At 36.7% G+C, this 20037-nt stretch overlaps 1 protein-coding gene across 20 annotated transcripts in view; it reads right to left on the minus strand.

Annotated features, from left to right (window-relative positions):
- CADPS2 (calcium dependent secretion activator 2) overlaps positions 1–20037 on the minus strand; it is a 288249-nt gene that overhangs the window by 174847 nt on the left and 93365 nt on the right. For all 20 annotated transcript variants that reach the window (XM_027639611.1, XM_027639600.1, XM_027639596.1 and 17 more), the window contains exon 3: positions 19310–19642. In XM_027639611.1, the coding sequence (XP_027495412.1) occupies positions 19310–19642 (333 nt within the window). The remainder of the gene's footprint in view (positions 1–19309; positions 19643–20037) is intronic.

The raw sequence follows: 20037 nt of genomic DNA on the forward strand, positions 1-20037 counted from the left end.
TCAGGCTACAAGCGGCCATTACCAGAGGCTAAATCAAACTCTGCATTTAGACTCCTCTTCAGGTAGCGATGCTCTCTGTCTTGAATATGTATGAAGTCTGTGCTCAGATTATCTGCTCATTAAAGAAAGACTAAACTTATCAGAGTTAAAAATCACTATTTGGATCAACAACATGCTATCTTTCTTGATCAACAGTTGTTTAATTTGTATGCCTGAATAGCACAGAAGAGAAATATGTCTAATAAATGAATGTTTCTATATTTTAACAGGTTGGAAAAGACTGCATACATTGTGATTCCTATTTTTTTTTGTCTTTAAATTACTTAAAAGGCTGTAACATAGCAGTGTATTTTGGTGCAAAAGAAAAATGGTACACAGGAAAAAAATCTGGTTAATGTGCAAGAGCAACTTAAGGTAAAAAATGTATTAATGCTGCCAAGAGGTGCTGCTCATCTATATTACTCTACATACAAAGTAAATCAGATACATTTTGCCCATGAAACAAGACCGGTTTGTGTACAGATGAGTACAGACCTGCTGCAAGTTATTGTTCTTTACATTCACAATGCTCAAACTGATAGTTCCTTCAAGAGACTATTTTATTAATGCTCAGTTAGCTACCCTGCAGCTTTCTAATTTACAGTAATATCAACATGAAATTACATACACCTGCAAATAGTAATATAAATTTCTTTACATTTAATGACTAAACTGATGGTACACATATCTAAGGACTCATTTTTCTTTCTGCAACATGAAATACAAAGTCTTTTCTCTCTGTGTGAGAGCAATGGCTGTTTTGCCTTTATAGCCACTTTTGGCCACATATAACCAAGTCTGGGCCCTGCTGAGCTGTGAAGTTGTTTGTGGATGCCCATGTTAGGCAACCTGTAGGGTCCATCCCTGACTACTGCCAGACAGCCAAGGTAAAAACTGTCAACAAAAACCAAATGGAATAAAAGACTTGGATTTAAACTGACAAGATAGTTCAACAGTGAAAAAAACAGACTTCTGGAAGCAACTAATGGCATCCAGCAGCAAGGCTGAAGAGGCCAGAGAAGTTCTAGTGCTCGATTTTGGCTGTCAATCAAGTAAGCAGAAAGGAGGTAGTAGGTGTAGCAGACTCAAATACTGGCAGTTTTCAGACCATTGTCATTGCTACTCTTATCTCTGACTCTAAAAGGAGTTTTGCTTCAGACAGATCTGATGCCTCTTAGAACTGCCGGATTTGTTCCTGTTCTTATCTTTACACAGGTGGAGTTGCTTGAAAGGAGCAGACTGGGATTCCCGATGTTTCCCAAGCTTGTGAACGGAGATTAGCAGCTAAATATGTAAAAGTGGAAGGATCAACAAATTCCAAGTCAGGCCAAAAACTAAGCACCCAACTCCAGTCTACTACTGCAATCACTTTTGGACATGAATTCAACAGGACTTAACTTCTGAAGGACAAGACTGTGCTGGAAGTAAATGGCTTCCACTTCCTACAGGAGGGAAAAAAGATTTAATTAAAGGGCAAGATGGGTGGAGCTTTCTGAATGGCTGCTGTTGGACCTTTTCATAAACTTCCTCCTGTCTCACAGTAAGAAAGACATAGCTGTAAAAGTAAAGAAAATGTCATCATTCCTCTATTTCAGAGGAAGCTATGTCATTAACTTCAGTTTTAAGATATTTTCTCTTCCTTGTGTATAGATTATACAGAGGATTCATTCAGACTCATAAAAGATCAATTAAATGGTATTTAAAAACTCCCTCATGCTCTCTGTGCCCTGTAGAGTCCCTATCACGTATCACACAAATGGCTACGCTGATAGATGACCCAGCCTGTGTGGTGGTGAAATCCTGTGGATTTCTCACAGGTCTGCAAGAGAAAAATTTTAAAAACTCAGTTCCTAAATTTTACTGTTCCCAACTCACTCCTTTTCCCAGTCAACACACACAAAACTCATCTGGCAAATAAACTCAGAAATGTGTTTATGAATAGGTGCAACCCAAAATCAAAGTAAAACACAAGAGAAAGGATATCAGAGAGAGAAAATCCCTTAGTAGTTAAAATAAAGAGGGAAAACAGGCACCTATTTTTGAAATGCTTTCTCTTGTGAAATAGCAGTATACGTTTTCTGCTAATTCTATGTCAGAGGACAAACTCAACAACCACTCAGCATTTATAGTTCCTGCAGCAAGTAGACTTATAAAAGCTAAGAGGTCCAAAACCAATATGAGGTGTTTGAAAAACTTTTGACAATGCACCATCAAGCCTCACAGGATTTTTGTAATGATTTTACTCTAGCAGAGCACAAGATTGCCTCTCAAACAACTGGCCAAGCTGATTACTCAGTTTTCCTGCAACACAGTGCCCACAAGGAGCTCAAGCATCTGTTGAAATTAGTTTTAATAAGAAGTCTTACTGACTGCTATTTTTTTCCCTCTTTTTTTTTTTTTTTTGGAGGGGGAAGGGTAAGCAGCAGTTTTATAATAATATAAATATTGAAATTAGGATGGAGGGTGTTTAGATGAACAGAGAAAGCAATTAGCACATCACTTGCTCTGTAGTCAATATTGTTAAAAAACAGCAATAATGCAGGTAAAGAGAAAGGCCAGTCAACAGTCAAACACTCTACACTGGCTTCAACTGGATAAAAAATAAAATCCAATCAAATTGATGTTTTCAAAACCTGTGCCTGACTACCTTCAATAAGTCCATGAGATATAAGACTTCATTCAGAATTTTTTACTGGCTCAATACTACCCAAAAAGCTCAAAAAAATCATGGACAATCTCAGATGGTAAGAGATTCTGTTCTCTGAAATATTTTTATAAAGTTCTGGACCTGCTTATGTGATTTCAATATTGATTTGTATATGTACGACTGATTAAGTGGCAAAAGATATCACATCAATTGCTTGTACTTATCAATTACACTTATTATATACTGATTTGTAAAACATAGTTATATTATAAAAATATTAAAACCATCCCAAAATTTAGAGTCAAAATTATATTAACTAATTAAATAGATTAAAAAGGTAATTAAAATTTTCCAAAAAATACACTGAAAACTTTTTTAAAATGTAGATTTTTTTTTTTAATCAACCATTGGATGGACACTTTGGCAGTTTCCAAAATAATCAAAGCTGAGACTTTTATATGGCCTTTGCTTACATTCAAGATTTGAAAACAAATAAGTGCAGTTTGGGGAGTTTTGGCACTGGTTGAAATGTTTCCCACAATTCATTTTATTCAGGGACTTCCAATACTAAACTCCCAAGTAAAACCTAAACTAAGACTTGAAAATAAACAGGAAAGGAAGCACATACAGTATTGAAGTTAATCACAATGTATGCAATGGGAATAGCTAAAAATTTTTATTAAATCCACTCCACTCAGTACATATACATAGGTCAAACTTTGACTGCACTTGGCCAACACTTTAAGTGGTAAGACGTTTGAAGAATTATATACACACCACCTATTAATGAGAAAATCTAGCAAGAAACAGTTTGTTTAATACCATGATGTGCAGATGTACAATGCAACTTTCTGTCAATGACTGCTTCCCTATCAATCATCTTTCATACTTGACTGCTATTAATCTTTTAGAGAAACTGTAAGTTAAAAGCCTTTTATTAACACCAAACTTGATTAACTTTGCCAGGCAACCTTAGCCAGTAAGGTATGTCCCAAATGGCAGAGAATCGTCCAGTCTTTACAAAGAGATTCATAGGGTTGTTCGAATATAACGTGTATCCTCTACTTAATATTACCATTACTGAGGAAAATTGAAAAATAAATTAACTGTTCAAAATCTATCCTAGACCAAATTAAAATGTAATTTTCAATATTTTATTACATATTTTCACCTACTGACTCTACCTGATATTCTGTGAACAGGACACTTGGAAAATTAACACAAATGTGCTTGCACAGTTAAGAATGAGGTTTTTGTTGGTATATTTGGATTTTAATAGACCCCGTCACCACTTTTATCCACATGAGCTGAGGACAGAGTAGGGCTTCCCAACCAGGATTTTCACTAATTTACAGGCATGGTCCTTTACACAACAAAGTCATATCATTCATTGCTCTGCATCAATTGCCCAAATAAAACATTTCTTTCCTTTTACTTTACACCACTGAAATTAATAGAATTGAAGTTAAAATTGGTGTTCTGATAACCTAAATTCCAAGACTTGAGATGTTTCTTGTCTTGAACAAATCTTGACAAGTGGTATATAAACATATGAATAGAATTCAATAATGCACACAAATCACATTTGTGCCTAGATATTTGAATGATAACATTCGAAGCAAGTCTGCTAAGTCCTCATATTTACAAAAGAAATCACTATCTCCATATTGACTCTGCTACTAGTTTTTCCTCTGACTTAAGGTAAAGATAAAATTTGAGGCTTTATTTGGTTCACAGAAGCCATTAATTATGCAATGTGGGGTTTCAGTGAAAAAGATACTCTGACCTAGATACAGATATTTTAAATATTTATTTATTCCCAGCAGTCTGTTTAGGCAACAAGGAGAGAAAAATCAGACAGCATGTACTTAGACACTTAATGCCTTGTCTTTAGCTAGTATTTCTCTAAGATTATAGACTCTTTACATAGTCCTGGAATCATTATATTACTTGGACATTACTACCAGCAGATTCTGAAAGGGGGGGGAAAAAGCAAATAAAAACAAATTTAAAAAAGAAAATTCCAACATTAAACTCCCTCTGAATTTTATTTTATTCACTACTTAAATGGCATTTCAGTTCATTTTGATACACTGTCCCAAGTTTGTCCATAAATGCTATGATCATGGTACTCTTCTGACTTTCTCTACAGTAAAGGGAATAAAGTAAAGATGTATCAATTTTATGAACTGTATAAACACGGATATATATTTATATATATGTATATATATATATATATATTTATATTTATATATATATACACACACTGATTGGAATCTTGACCAAGAACAGTTTCACATCTTTTTCTGCAACAGGCTCTTCACTCTTGCTTAGTTTCCTTGAACTTTCACTTCAAATTGTTTTTGTAGCAGAGGCTCTATTCTATAAAGCTTAGAGCCAATACTGCAAACCACGCCTGCTCCAGTTCCGGTTTTAGCTGTAGCCCAAATTGTCTTCATAACTCAGCTACAACTCCCTTGTTACACAAATGGTTGCACCTACTCAAACAAATACAAAAGAAGTCTATTGGCAATTTAAGTACCCCTCTAGCTGTAGATATCTGAGGGCCGCTGTGGACAGTGAAAATAGTGTACACGCAACCTTTTGCATAATTCTTGCTTGTTTGCTGTCAAAGAGTGGGTCATATCCCACAGCATTTATTTTGACACATGCTTAGAAGTAAAATGGCTGTTGATTTCCTGAGCACTATATTTGTGCACTTTCCACTATGTAAACCATTAAGATTTAAATAATAAAATTAAAAGCAATTAAATTTCTTTATCCTACTTGTACCTGCACTGCATTTATAAATTGTTCAAAATAAAAGGTCCAATAAGAATCTATTTAAGATCAATGCAAGCCAAGAACTTTGGCTTTCCTAAGGAAACAATGGGTAGAGTTGCAATAAAGCCTGCATGAAACAAGACAGATTGTTTGTTTTAAAGCTTAAAAGCCTTTGCAAACACTTGAAAGAAACTGAAACTAGGGAACTAAGAGAACATCTAGTTTAGAGAAGCCACTCCACTTCTATAAATCAGCTTATAAGAATTAAAAAACCCCACACTATAAATCATGCTTTATTCTAAATTTCTCACTTTACATACTACCTCTTATTTTTTCATTTTTTTATTGTTATTCTTTAAGTAATAAAATATGCTAATAATACATAATTACTATTTCATCCCTCAAATTTTAAAGGAAATACCTTCCTTTTGTCTCTCTGGATTATACCTTGCAGGCAACAGACATTAGAAACACCCTATTAGATCAGACAGAAAGTCCATACACACCAAAACTGTGGGTGTGACAGTGACAGCAGAGGAGGTTATTTGGGTAAAATGCTGAGGCCTGGCTGTTCTCCAAAGTGAACATCTCTAATGATAGTTGTGGAGCCCGAGGAAGTGTGTGGGATGTTAGAAGGTATACCAGGGCCAAGGCCTATTAATATCAAATTATGGACCTGTTCTCCAGGAATATGTCCAAACCCTTTTGAACCTCCTGTAGCTGTCTGCCCTCATCAGTATCCATGACAAATGGTTCTAGAAGTTCTCCAAAAGCCATATACAGAAGCGTTGCATCCATTTTCAATCTCACAGAAACTTCCCTGATTATCACAGGTTTCTAGTGGTATGGCATTTATTGAGTGAAGGTACACATTCACCTTGGCCACTACCTTCACAACTTTGTAAACCTCGACCATACTCCTTCCCGTCAACCTTCTGACGTCCAGACTGAAGAGCTCCAGCCCTTTCAGTCTCTCTACAAAAGGGCACTGTTCCATGATTTTTAATGTCGCCCTCTAGCCATCACTGACCTCCTTTCTCAGAGGGGAAGACCAAAGCTGCACATAATACTCAATGTATGGGCATAAGAAGGTTATATACAGCAGGAGAACAATGCTACTGTTGTACACAGAACTAATTATTTCACCACAGAGAACTCGAAGTGTCTGTCTGAGTTGTAACTGCCCAATCTCAGTTCAGCATCCTGTGGATGTGTACTGGTTTATTTCTCCTCTAATGTATCACCTTACATTTAGCTAAATAGAGCTACATTACATCATATCTGTCACACTTTCACCCACGCAGTTTTGTGAGGTCCTCCTGGAGTTCGCCGCAACTTAAGCAACATTAGAGTAGCCATAACAGTTTCATATTGTCATTCATATAATTCAGAAATTTCCCCTTGCTGAATAAACATGCAACACTTCTAAACAGAGTGAAACAGACAGAAACACACTTAAACTCTCTAGGAACCAATCAAAAGGAAAACAAAAGAAACTTTTCCTCAAAACCTCCTTCGAAAATAGCAAGACTGCACCAAAAAAATACCACTATCTTGACTTGGATATTTACAACAGAATTTGTCATTCAGAAAAAAGTCTCATGGGTTGATGAAGAGTCAGACCACTGGATGTTTAGCACTGTTTTTAAATAACAAGTATTACCATTAAACTGCAGAATAGGATATGATTAGAATCACATTAGGATTCAAATGAGTGGATCAGTGTGGATTATAGAGGAGAAAAAAAGTAGTTAGAACAGGTCAGAAGTGTCAGTGCCAACAATGGAATTTTCTGCCTCTTGTTCTCTTGGCATTTGTGATGACTGCACAGACCAATTGACAAAACCCAGGTCTGCCCTTCTTACTTGTTGAAACTACAATGTTTGACCACCTCTGCTGGACAGGATGAAAACCAAGGAAAGCACATCGTGTTGAGACAGAAGGAAGCAGAATAATTGCAGGCTCTTACTATTTACAGATTTAATCACTATAAATTTTAAGAATATGTTCCACAGATTAATCCAGGACATGGATGCAAAGCATCAATTTTTATTAACAGAAATAGAAAAATTAAGATCTTTAGTATGTCATCCTGTAAACATATTTTGTCTAACTCTGTCTTGGTTTTCACATCTGCTTACTGGAGTTCAGGGATATTGTCAAGACAAGACTCCTCACACTCATCACAGCACTGTCTTCCACACTGCAGAGGTCAAACTCTTCAGTTGTTGCTAATATGAAAATGCCTTCCACCCCAACTTTGCCATCACAAAATTATGAATACCCACACACAAAACAGTTTAACCCTTACTTTTTTTTTTTTTACTCAAGTCTTTGTCTTGCTATTTGTATGGGTGTTCTTCCTACAGCTAGGCAGGGCAAAAAGCTTCAGAGCTATTCATAGAGCCTATTGAACCATCCAAATAAAGTATCTTTTAAGTCAGAAATGTAGGGTCCCTAGATAAGCAATGGAAAGACAGAGAAGCCTCCAGAGTTATTTAAAGCACTTAAGCAGTTATCTATACGCCTACCATGAATACTGTGGAAGTCCCAACTGCACTGATGAGTAAGATGATCAAAGAAATGGGTGTTCTTATTCTCTCTCTCACCTTCCCCCAGACCCTGCTGAAATAGATACTGGCTGTCACCTTCAGAACAAGGTGGTTTCAGATTCTGCCTAGGGAATACCCTCCCACACCCACCCTAAGCAGGAAGTGATGGGCCTGAAATGAGTTATGACTCATGTCCTCATCCTCCTTAGATAAAGTCTTCCACCCTCCTCCTCTCCCACCACCTGCACAAAGATTACCATATTGAAGACAACCAAAAAATTAGCTTGAAAACCTTGTTGGTATGTGCATAAAAATATCCTAAAGGGGCTCACAGTGTTTCCTATTTTCCTAAAGTTATCTTTGCTTCAGAGGGAAATCCCCTCTCCTTTTACTTACCCTCCTCACTCTCAAAAATTATCATGCAGAATGTTTTCTTGCCTTATTAATAATTGATAAAATTGTCTTTGGAGTGTTGAAACCAAAGTTAATACATACAATTAGGAGAATAAATGTTAATGAACATTGCATTAAGTAAGCAAAAGCACCTTGAATGCCATGTTAACATTTTTTCCAAATAATTAAATGTGGTTGACTTAACTAGACAGAATTCAAGCTGACAGCTTTTTCTAAACATGATGTGGAGAAGCTAGAAGATAACAGAAATGGAATCTCATTCTCCCTTTCTGTTCAATTCTATTGCATCAGCTGGAGAATGCTCTGTATTGCCACCTGTTTCCAGAAGCCAGTGATATTAATGCTGTGTAGATACCTATCCTCAAATATAAAAACCCTAAATAGTTCAGTAAGGACTGAAAAATAGATTTAATCCAGAGGTTAATGTACAAGAAGGCAAGCTTCATCTATAGATTTGTGTTGTACTGTGAAAATTTGACTTCCTTATTTATAAAGGTTCTAATCTATGGAGCAAGGTCCAAAAGAAAACAGTTGATGGCTCTTCAATCTAATAACCTAGTTTAAAATCCTCCATGTTAGGTTATCAATCCAGTCCACAAACACGTCTGTGCTTTCTTGTCAAGTTGGATGTGTCACTCTGGGCCATCTTTGTTGTCAGAGTCTTACAGTCACCTTGGATCTCCTCAAGGTCATGTCACTGATGCAGTGACAAGCATCAAGGGGCAGTAGGTGGAAGGCTAGAAGGGCCTCAGGAATCTGTCTGCAACATCACAGATCCAGGAAGAACACAGTATAGAGGTCACACATCACAGGCTAGAAGCAAGTATAAAGGTCTGGCCAGATGTGTGCTTTTGTCCTAGACACGGTGGAGTCAAGAGACAACACTTTTCACTTCATCTTTTTCATCTTTTTCCTGGTCTCACTCCCATGATCTGAAGTGTCCAACATGCACTCTTCCCACAAGAACAACTGCAGAGAGGCATGGATACATTCTCCTGCTGCTAGAAGTTACAAGCTTCCACTTCTATCTTTCCAGAAACATGGAAACTGTTAACATAAAACAGGTGTGAAAACTAGTTACAGAAAGTCTGCTATCCACCTGTAAAACAAAATAGTTGCTCCAGTATGGTAAAACTGGAATACTGTTCAGACAAGAAGGGACAGGCATTTCAGTCAAGATCCTTCTGCCTTCAGTCTCCTGAGAAAAGACACAGTACGGGGAGAAGACTGTGCCAGATTGACTGGAACACGATTTATAGAGCTCCTAGGAATAAAACAAAGCTTCTCCAGAAATTGTGTATACCTTTGGAGGCTCTCTCAGGTATGGCTCAGTGCTATTTTCCATAATTTATGGGCGGTCCTAGTGTTCCAACATTAAAAAAGGTTGGCAGTGCACGATCAGTTGGGAAAACAGTTTATTCAGAGGTGACAGAGGGAGTGACTCTTCCCTTACTTCATTTGCAAAGGGATATTTCTCCTACCATAGCCCCAGAGCGATTACCATACAATGGTTCCTTTCAACATCAGCTAGAAGTCAACATTTCTACTAAATATGTAGCCTTAATTTTATTTCAGATTTTTCCTGTTTATACTAAAATGTCTGGAAGTCAATTTATTTATCCACTATCTCAAGAAACAGATTCCCATAGAGAATACGAAGTACAGATGAATCCTATTCTTACTCTCCTTTTACTTTTTCCTAGCAGGTTGTAAACTTTTAGAGGGTTCAAATTATTCTTTCTTATCTCTATGCCTGTTACTGACCAAAAAACCAAATAACCAAAAAAAGGTTATTTCCATTGGCCTGAGAATTTTTCATGCCTGTAGCGGAAAACTAAAACGAAAATAATCTACCTACCTGTAGAAGACCTACAGAGAGAGAAACAGGCACTTCCTTGTAAACACTTAAGAAGTCTGAAATGATGAACATCTAATCACAGACAGCCTCAGCACTGACACCAGATTGAATATGAGCAACTATCTTTGAGGCTTGTAATATAAAGTATGGAATAAATGAAAGGCCAGGGAGTATCTCCCTGCATGATGGGATTATTCTATTGAAAATCAATCCTCTCTTAGGGTGAGAGGGTATCTGGGGTAGACAGCCTGGAAGCTTAGAGATCGAGAGATTAGATCCTAGTGATTAGGGCAGCCTCAGCAGAGGAGACTGCTGAAAAGGTGACCTGAGAGTTCTCTCATTTTTAGGACAGTCACAAAAATACCTGCCTAGAGGATGAAAAAAAATACACACAAATTATATCTTATTCAAAGAGAGCTGCAGATTTCTCAGCCATTTTACATAAATAATTACTCTGGCATGGGACAGTCTATCCTCTATTATGGTTGGTATTAATATTTTAAATATCACAGAATCACAGAGTAGTTAGTTTGGAAGGGACCTCTGGAGACCTTGTTGTCCAACACCCCTACCAAGGCAGTGTTATATTAAACCTACAGCATCCAGGTGGAACCTCCCTGGACAGCCTGTTCCAAGGCTCTGCCACCCTCAATATAAAGGTGGTCTTCCTCACATCAAGGTGGAACTTCTTGTGTTTTAGTTTATGGCCAAAATATATATCTATCATATATATACAGAGAGAGAGACATAAAGAGATGGCTCATTTCCACATTTACCTGCATCTTTGTCTCTGGAGTGACTGGGGTGCAGGAGCCCATAAGGACCTTGTCCTGGCAGCCAACTGCAAAGAAACTTCCTTTCATGAAGGAAGAGCTAAGAGGGTTCTCCCTTAAAAATTTCAAAAATGGGGGGAAAAAGCAGCTAAGCTTTAGAACAAGAAATCCAGTACTAGTGAGCAAGAGGGATACAGAAACAAAGGGTCATTTTTTTCCTGTGGCTTTTTTCACAGGAGCAGCCTCACACTGGCTGCTGAAGACATCTCAGGATGAAAAATGCTGCAGAGGAACAAGTGATTGTTATAAGCAAAACTGCTTTACTTTGAATTGATGAAGAGGAAATATAGAATACTACCATGTCTTAAGAAGAGATGACAAATTCATGCTAAGGGTCATTAACTTATTCAGCTTGCTCACAGGCATTCATCGAAATGCACATATAAGCTAGTAATAAGACACATTAATAAACTTAATCATCAGTCTGGAAATGTGGCTGTACAAATTATTTGTTTTGTATTCATCTACCTGAAGACACAGAATCTCTCCTTAAAAAAAAGGAATTAAAAAAATTTAATAACACAACAGCCTTTGGCAGAAAAGTTTTACTTTTATTGCTTAATAACAAAGTAGACAAATTTTACCTTCAGCTGGTAATATTAAACATGATGAGTCAAATGCAATGGTGCTTATAATACAAGTGCAAGTTAAATGCTAGATATATTTGGCTTTGAATGTTCAGGCAGCTTAACTCCCTTGGATCTATAATTGAAGAGAATGTCAAAACACCATTAATTACTTCATTAAAGCTCCGAAAGAGTATTTAGGGAAAGAAATACAGGGAAGATAAAAAAATCGAAGAAGCTTAAAAGGATCTCCTTTAACAAAGCCCGAGACAACTTCCTTATTTCTTTGTGCTACAACAGCCATTCTGCTGTTCCTGCACTCGTTGAATGCCAAAGACAGTCTTAGAAAACAAAACAGGTTGAAAGAACAATCTGCAGCCAAAATCTCAAAATCTACGATTCCCATCCTCAGGGGAGGTGTAAGACAGAGCAGGGGAGATGGGCAATTCTCAGCTTCTCTCTGCTGATTCCTAGTTAGGCCTGGCTTACCTCTTCTGGCAAGAAAGGTGATCCACAGGAGAGTAGGCCTATGAGGACACTAACTTAGTCAATGCAAGTAAATGCACTAGCCTATGAGCGCTGATAATCTCACAGTCTACTTAAGACCCTACATGTCCAATTCCTTCACACAGTTGCAAAGCAAAGCACAAAATAAGAAGCCACAAATGCACAAAGAGCTCTACGATAGAAAAAATCCATATGTAAGATTAGCTTAGTTTGTTAGAGCATGGTGCTAACAATAGTGAGGTTGTGGGTTTGGTCCTTGTATGGGTCATTCACTTAAGAGCTGGACTCGATGGTCCTTTTGGGTACTTTCCAACTTCAGATATTCTGAGTAATTCTGTAAATTTTGTCTTAAAAGTAATTAAACATGTAAAACTATCCTTCACAGTTTTTTCTTAACAGTTATACTGAACAAATAAAACTTTGAATATTTTCATGGTTTTCAGATGACCCATTTGTTTTTCTTTTAAAGGTAGATGTCAAAGTCAATTTTCCTCATCCAATAGCCAAATAAGAAGGATGCTGCAATACCTCAAGTACTGAAAATGCATTAATGTTGCCAATACACAATTTCTCCCTGGTATTTCCTCAGTATTCCTTTAGCTATAAAAGAACCACTTCAAAGTATTTCATTATATAGCTTGTAAAGCTTTTAAACATTGTTTAGAGTCAGATATTTAAACATGGTAAAAAGGTAACTTGCTTTTCTGAGGATGTTTTAATATTCTTTCCATCACTCTTCTATCATCAGAGTAAATGATAAAAATCAACATTCTTTGGGGCAATCAGAGACTTTTTTCTAAAGTAAATTCTACCATTATATAAAAAACATTTGTTTACAGGATAAAATTCTCTCCCCCCAGGCTATTTAAGTACCATTAGTGCATGTTAACAGAACTGAAGCACTTCAAGTTACAAGACCTTCTTTTTCATCAGAACTCATGTTATTAAGCTGAAAATCCAAACTGGTTTGACAAACACTGTTCATCTTAGCTCTGGATATCTCACAATCTCATTACAGAAGTAATCTTAGGGGGAATATTTGTAAGGTTGTAGCATTATTTCCCAAAGCACTGAAACTTTTGTCTTGAGTATGATCTACTTAAACCTCTCAAATGGAGGTAAAAGACCAATGAAGCACTTCAGGAAAAAAAAAAAAAAAGATAATCATTGAAATAACAAGATAACCATTGAAATAACTTCATATTAAACTCCTGTGTGCCTGTAATCAAGAGTGGTATCTCCTGAAAAACAGACAACATCTCAAACCTATAAGAAATGACAACTTATTTCTCCATTGAAATATAGGTTTGAATTAGTCTGCTCTCGCTGAAGAACAGGCAGTGGCAGATCTTTTCTCCCCTTGAAGAACACGGTAAAATCAATCAGAAAGTAGATTTTGTTTTTGAGGGAGGAGGGCATGGAAGAAGATATATTCAGATATTCACAGGTACTAGAAGCCAAAAGTAGATGTATGAACAAGACTGAACTGTGGACATTTGAATGTTTCTGCTATAAAAAGCATGAAACACTTCTCAGGATGACAGACACATAGAACAATTTTAAAGGACTAACCTGTCTGTAAGGAAGGACATCATTATTGCCCCATGACAATGCGCAGAAACTTTCTAGACTCACATTTATCACATAAAAACACAGTCAGCACCTGAATACTGACTATAACTCTACAGTCTCCCATAGTCCTACAAAATCATTGCTTTTCTTGTCTCCAGAGATTTCCCATACCACTGCAGTCCTTTCTGCCCACTGAGAGCCCAGACAGCTTCTCCCCTGACTCTTGCTCTGCCTGCAGTCCACTCTGCAGTGTCTGCAAAACTGGCTTTTATCTAGAGAGTAAAAACCTCCCCTGCACTGGGGATGTACATCAGCTGCTACCTAGCAGTAAAATCGTAGCAGGTAAGGCCTGAAAGTAGTAGATCTCCTATATAAAGCATGTGATCAGCACAAGGGTTTGGTTTTTGGTTTTTCGGTTGTTTTTTTTTTTTCATTTTTATTAAAAAAAAAAAAAAAGGCAATGGGAATATCTCGAGCCAGGTACATCAGTGGACGCCTTAGCTAAAACCTGATGCTACCTTTAAAACACAACAATGGACCTTACCAACATTTTTCACAGGTTATTTTGTTGCATAAGGTATAATTTTTTGTGAAATAAGTAATGACGGTCATTGGTGACCATTGGAAATGTACTGCCTTAACTGAAGCCCTGGTCACATTATAACATCTCAAGGAGTACGTATCTTTTCTCGCGACTAAAAAAGACTCAGATACACATACGGCACAGAAGTACATGTTCTCGAATATAGAGACCAAATCATTTTTCTTCCTGTGCCATGCCTCAACTTAATTAATGAATCTGCTTAAGTTTTGGTCTATATACTAAAAGGAAATCTTAGTACTTGTTTAATTACTCAAGAAAAAGATTATCAACACTGAAACCTTCTGCACAAAGAAGTCATTATTCTTTGTGCTTCATAAACTCACATTTGTCCCTATAACTTATACAGAGTATGAAAGTTTCTAAGGAAAATATCCAGAAGTATGGAAAGTTTGTGATCTGCGAAATAACTGCACTACTTTTCATTATTTTTACCACGGAAAGCATCAAAACTAAAACCACAAAAGTCATGAAGGTCTTGTTGCAAATTAAATTGCCCTTAATTTGACCTTTTTCCAAAACTGCACAATTAACTGGAATTCAGTAAAGTGCTGGGTGAAAGACTCCAATTGTATTCAGTACCACAAGCAGACTTCAGTTCAGTAGAAATTCTTCACAGAAACTATTTTTGGAATTGAAAATAAAAAAAAAATATTACAGAAGATAAAATATAATCCATTGTTCTTAATATTAGACGCTTATACAAATAGTTACATCTTGCAAAAACTAAAGATAATAAAGGATGTGAACTAGATACAACACAAGGATTTTAAACAGGGAATTACATCCTGAAGCAAAGTACCATATAAAGATATTTTCAAAAGAATTAGTTTATGGTTAATTCCCAAAAAGTCAACACTAGAAGACTTAGTAAATAATTCTTCTTAAAAAATGTTACATCATATTTAAAATTATTTATTATTTGTCAAAAAAGAGAATGTGACTTGCAAAACATTTTTCATTATGAAAATCAGTATTGTTCTCTTCTCCTGCCACCCAAGAAAGGGATTTACATTGGCCAAAAAAGTCAGCCTTATAAAGGTACTTTCAAAATAAAATAAACTCTTGTGTGGGGTTATGATTTACCTGATACAGAAATTCTGGTGCTGATGAAGTGGTCTAATAATAGCATATGATCACACATCAGTTTGACTTTCATTTTGACTTTCTCCAAAGTTATCCTCTACATCAGTGAATAATAAAAAAAAAAAAAGAGAGAAGAGAAGAGAAAAAAAAGATTCTATCATGTTTGATGTCTATAAATCAAAGAAATTGTAACAACAGTTTGGCCAGGCATCTCAAATGCAAGTCAAGGAGCTCATTAAGTCCCAGATAACTGGCAATCATTCCTTTATCATAAAATACAGCTCAAGGCAGTGCAATGTAAATAAAAAATTAGGTGAAAGTGATTCATTTACAAAACTGAACCTTTTAATCACAAAGAGATGTGGGTAGTTGGCAGCAGTCACTGGCCTTTCTCTAAATTGATCATAGAAGAAGTCTTCAACATCCTAATGAGAACATCCTGTTAATGTTCACTGCCTAAGGACAACCTTAGGCATTTAGTGGATGTTAAAAGATTGTGACAAAAAGTTATTCTTCAAAGAAAGATGCAAAAAAATTCTCATAGCTATGTGGACTATGATAGCATCAGAGAGTTGGTCTATTACTATCACTTTATTTTTGGTTAAGTTATTCTGCTGGTTGAATGAACATTGCTATCAAACAAAGGATAGAGACTGGAAACTAGTGTGGACCCACAGGAAGTTCCACTCTAAGAAAATTGTCTGATGGGTTGCTGTGAGATACCAATGGTGTAAAAAAAAAAAAGCTGAAGAGAATGCTCTGTTTAGAACAGGCTGGGGAAGAGAGGCTGCTGAAATCCAATAAAAAGTTTCCAAATGCAGAGGAAGTCAGAAGGATGAGGCTGGCAGACAACACTTCCTACTGTTATACACAGCACCCTTGTCTGCTTAGCAGGCCTGTAGGTGCGGGATAATTTACTCTTGTCATCAACATTGTAAGACATTTTTCTGTTTCCTATTTGCAACAGGCTAAAAGATACAAAGAAAAAGGGGGAAAGAAAAAGACAAGAGTTTTCTGCACAAATTCCAACTACAGATTTGCTGATAAGGGCAGCTGTTTCTCAGCAAAATATACAGAATTTCATACATCTGATTCTCTGCTAGAAGCACAGGCTAGAAGCCAAAGTAATCAAAACCTCTATCAAAAATACAATTTTAACATCTGTTTGGACTTGGACTTATCTTACTTCTCCCAGACACGATTGATTATCATTATCTGCAAGTCTCTAGTATTCTAAACAGCAGTGGCAAAGGGAAATTAAAGTGACCATTTTCATACAAACACAGACAGAGCCTTCTAGGGCAGAATGAATACTACTGGTGCTGACTGAAATCTATCTTCCTCTCATCTTCTATGAATACACTGTCAATAGAAAGAAATAAGATACAGTCTAAACTAAAATATTTATTAAAATTATAATGAGAAGTAAGGGATTTTGCCGAAGGAGAAAAGATACTACATTATCAGAGAGACTTGTTGCTGTCTGCACTGCACTTCCTGGGAAGGTTAGGTATGACTGTTGTTTTTTTCTCTGCAACAAACCTCTCTTCATACCTTTGGTTTATTATGTGCTTGACTGGACCACAGGAATAGGATATGAAAAGTGTGTTTGGTGGCAATTCTTGGAGTACATAATGAAAGTTTCTGCTTTAGCAAAGTAACCTCATCCTTGCCTCAGAAAACTAAAATCCTCAGAAAGCTAGAACCCCGAACAAGGGTATATCCTTGAAGTCTTTCCCTCTCCATTCTTTCCAGCTTGAAATACCCAGGTGCTCATGTATCTGCTCCCAAAGAAGTAATTCTCTCTTCCCATCCTCCAATACTTTTATGAATCCAGGGTAAACACTGTGTCCTTCAGAGACCTGTAGGGGAGATTTTACAACCTTCAGTGCTCAAAAGCAGGAAGATCAAGAGAAGCGCCTTCTCTTAATCCCATTGAGGTATCTTTGCACATGTGAGGGTGGTCAGTCTTTCTCCCTTTTTACCTACAATGAGATTATTTTCTGTTTAATTTTCAATTTAAAAAGAAGAAAAGAAAACCATTCCATGCTCACAGTTTCACCATGCTAGAAGACAAAAATGAGCCACTGGGATGTTTCAATCTCTCCATAAGTTATGGCCTCATCAACATTTCTACAATTAAGAACCAAAATAAAGAAGTCTTCAAGTATACAGATAGAACAACCTAGTGGACTGTATCATCAGAACCACATCTATACTAAGGGAACAATTTTCTTGTTTAATTGTTCAAAGCTCTACAATCACACCTTTTTATATTCCTCTAGCTCAATGCAGACTAACAGCAGATTTTGACCACTCTCAGTGACATACAAAGCAAGATTTAGCAATTGTCAGACAACAGAGGAGAGAGAAATCCATGCAGACTTTCTACTACAAGTAACAGGTTATCCAGTTCTGGGGAAAAAATTCTGAATTTTTCATGTTTTCAGGTAATGGAACAAGTTACCCAGAAAGTTTGCACAGTCTGCCTCCATTCATAGAACTTTTGAGACCTGCCTGATAAAGCCCTAAGTAACCTAATCTGTCCTCACAGTTGACCCTGCTTTGAGCAGGACTGAATGAGGTCTTATCCAAACTGAATCATCCCATGCCTCTGTGTTCTGTTGTATATAAACCCCTCCCACAAATAAGTAGAATTATTACCACAGATTTCAGTGTTTCTTTATTTTGTTACCAACCTGCATATCCCAGAGGTTAGCTTCATGATTTACATGTATGTGAATCAACAGGAAAAAGGAAAAAGAGGGGGCATACAGGAAAAAAAGAAGGAATACTTGCTATCTCTCACTGCTCATAATTTGATGCAGAATAGAATATTGCACTTTCTCATTATGCAAGTTGGATCTATGACCCTGAGAAGTGTTAAACACCACAGATGTTTCAATTGTAGAACAGTTACATGATTTCATGCCATACTCATCCATAAATGAAGTAGGCAACAAAGTCCCAAGATTCCTCGTTTGTTCCTGTATTAAGATGGCCCATAACTACAAGCCAACCTTTAGCATAATATACAAAAAACAGTTTAGCTGTAATCTGGTTCACCATTTTATAGACAGCGCAGAAAGCTGTGTGAGCTTTGTTTAAATGCTACATCCACGTTGGCTGGTTGTGAGACTTGCAAAAATAGCTTAGTTTTCTTCAGGTTTTTCCTCCTAAATAACTGCTAATTTACACTTGCATCACTGTGAAGACTGGCTAATAAAATATTTTTACATACCAATTACTGATTAGTGAGAGATTATACATATAAATCTATATATGACTGTTGAATAGACTGTCTTGGCCTCAGTAATTTACGGGGAACATCACTTATCCAACAAAACAACAAAGTAAAAATGTGCAGATTAGGTTGATAGAGAGTGCTTGAAATGGAACTCCTTTAGTTCTAACATGTGAACCTTCTAGACAGTGGATGGCCAAAAGCATCCTGAATCACCTGTCATCTATTTACAGCATAAAATTTCTTTTAAAGGTGTATACACATGCTCAGAAATGTATGTATGTGCATATGTAATTTATATGAAGGTATGCAGGTGTACAAACCATAGAACATTCCTCAGAATCACCCGAATCACTGGAGCTGTCACACTATAAAGGTGTCAGGAGATCCTGTAGCATAAGTATCATATACTCTGGCATACCCTTTTTCCAAGTGCTCGGCAGTGACCCAACCACGGAAAGATTCCTTTCTCAGTAGTCTCATCTCCTTGGACTGTGGAGCTGTACCTAAAATTGAAGGATTCTACATGCAGGGAGGTAGCACTTGATCTGCTGGCAAGGGGTAGATATTCTGGACAGAACAGAACTGAATGACACCAATACTTACTTGACAGGCATTATAAATCAACTGGTGTTCCAATTTTTTGATCCCTAGAATCTGCTGAAACATTTCATAAAGCTGTTCCTTGCTCAGAATCAGCTCTGATACAGCACTTAAGGCCATTCTATTTGGTTGTTTGCAAAAGTCCTCTTCTCCTCTGTATATGGCATCGTATTTGGCTAGCCAAGAACTTAACACTGTCTCTTTGCTTAATCCATCGATTTCCGGCAAACTTCGGACTCTCTTTTCTATGTTTTTCTTAAAAACATCTCTAAAGTCACTCGCAGAACATCCTCCACTGTGGACCATTCTTGCAACCCGATCACTCTTGAGAAATACCTTTTAAAATAAAAGAAGAGAAAAAAAAAAGAAACAGAAAAAGTTAGGCATGGACACAAACACAAAACAATCCCTTTATAAGGGATTACAAACTAGTATTTTGCTTCTATGCAAGTTGGCTTTATATGAAAGAGTTACACAGGCCAAGTTTGCTATGTTTTTCACAAAGAAACAAGTGGCCATTTTGAAAAAGTAAGTTTCTGCATGGAATTAGTACTTACACTAAGTAGTTTTTGAAGTATTTATGCATAAATTTACAATAGCTAGGCTAGAATGAACTTTGAATTAACAGCAGCTAATTTAAAATTTACCTAAAATGAGAGAGAAACTCAGGGGGGAAAGCGACTCAACCCACCAAAAAATTAGAGAAACAACTGAGAGAAGAAAGACACAAA

This window comes from Corapipo altera, unplaced genomic scaffold (assembly GCF_003945725.1).
Source record: "Corapipo altera isolate COAL_440 unplaced genomic scaffold, ASM394572v1 1b, whole genome shotgun sequence".
NCBI lineage: Eukaryota > Metazoa > Chordata > Aves > Passeriformes > Pipridae > Corapipo > Corapipo altera.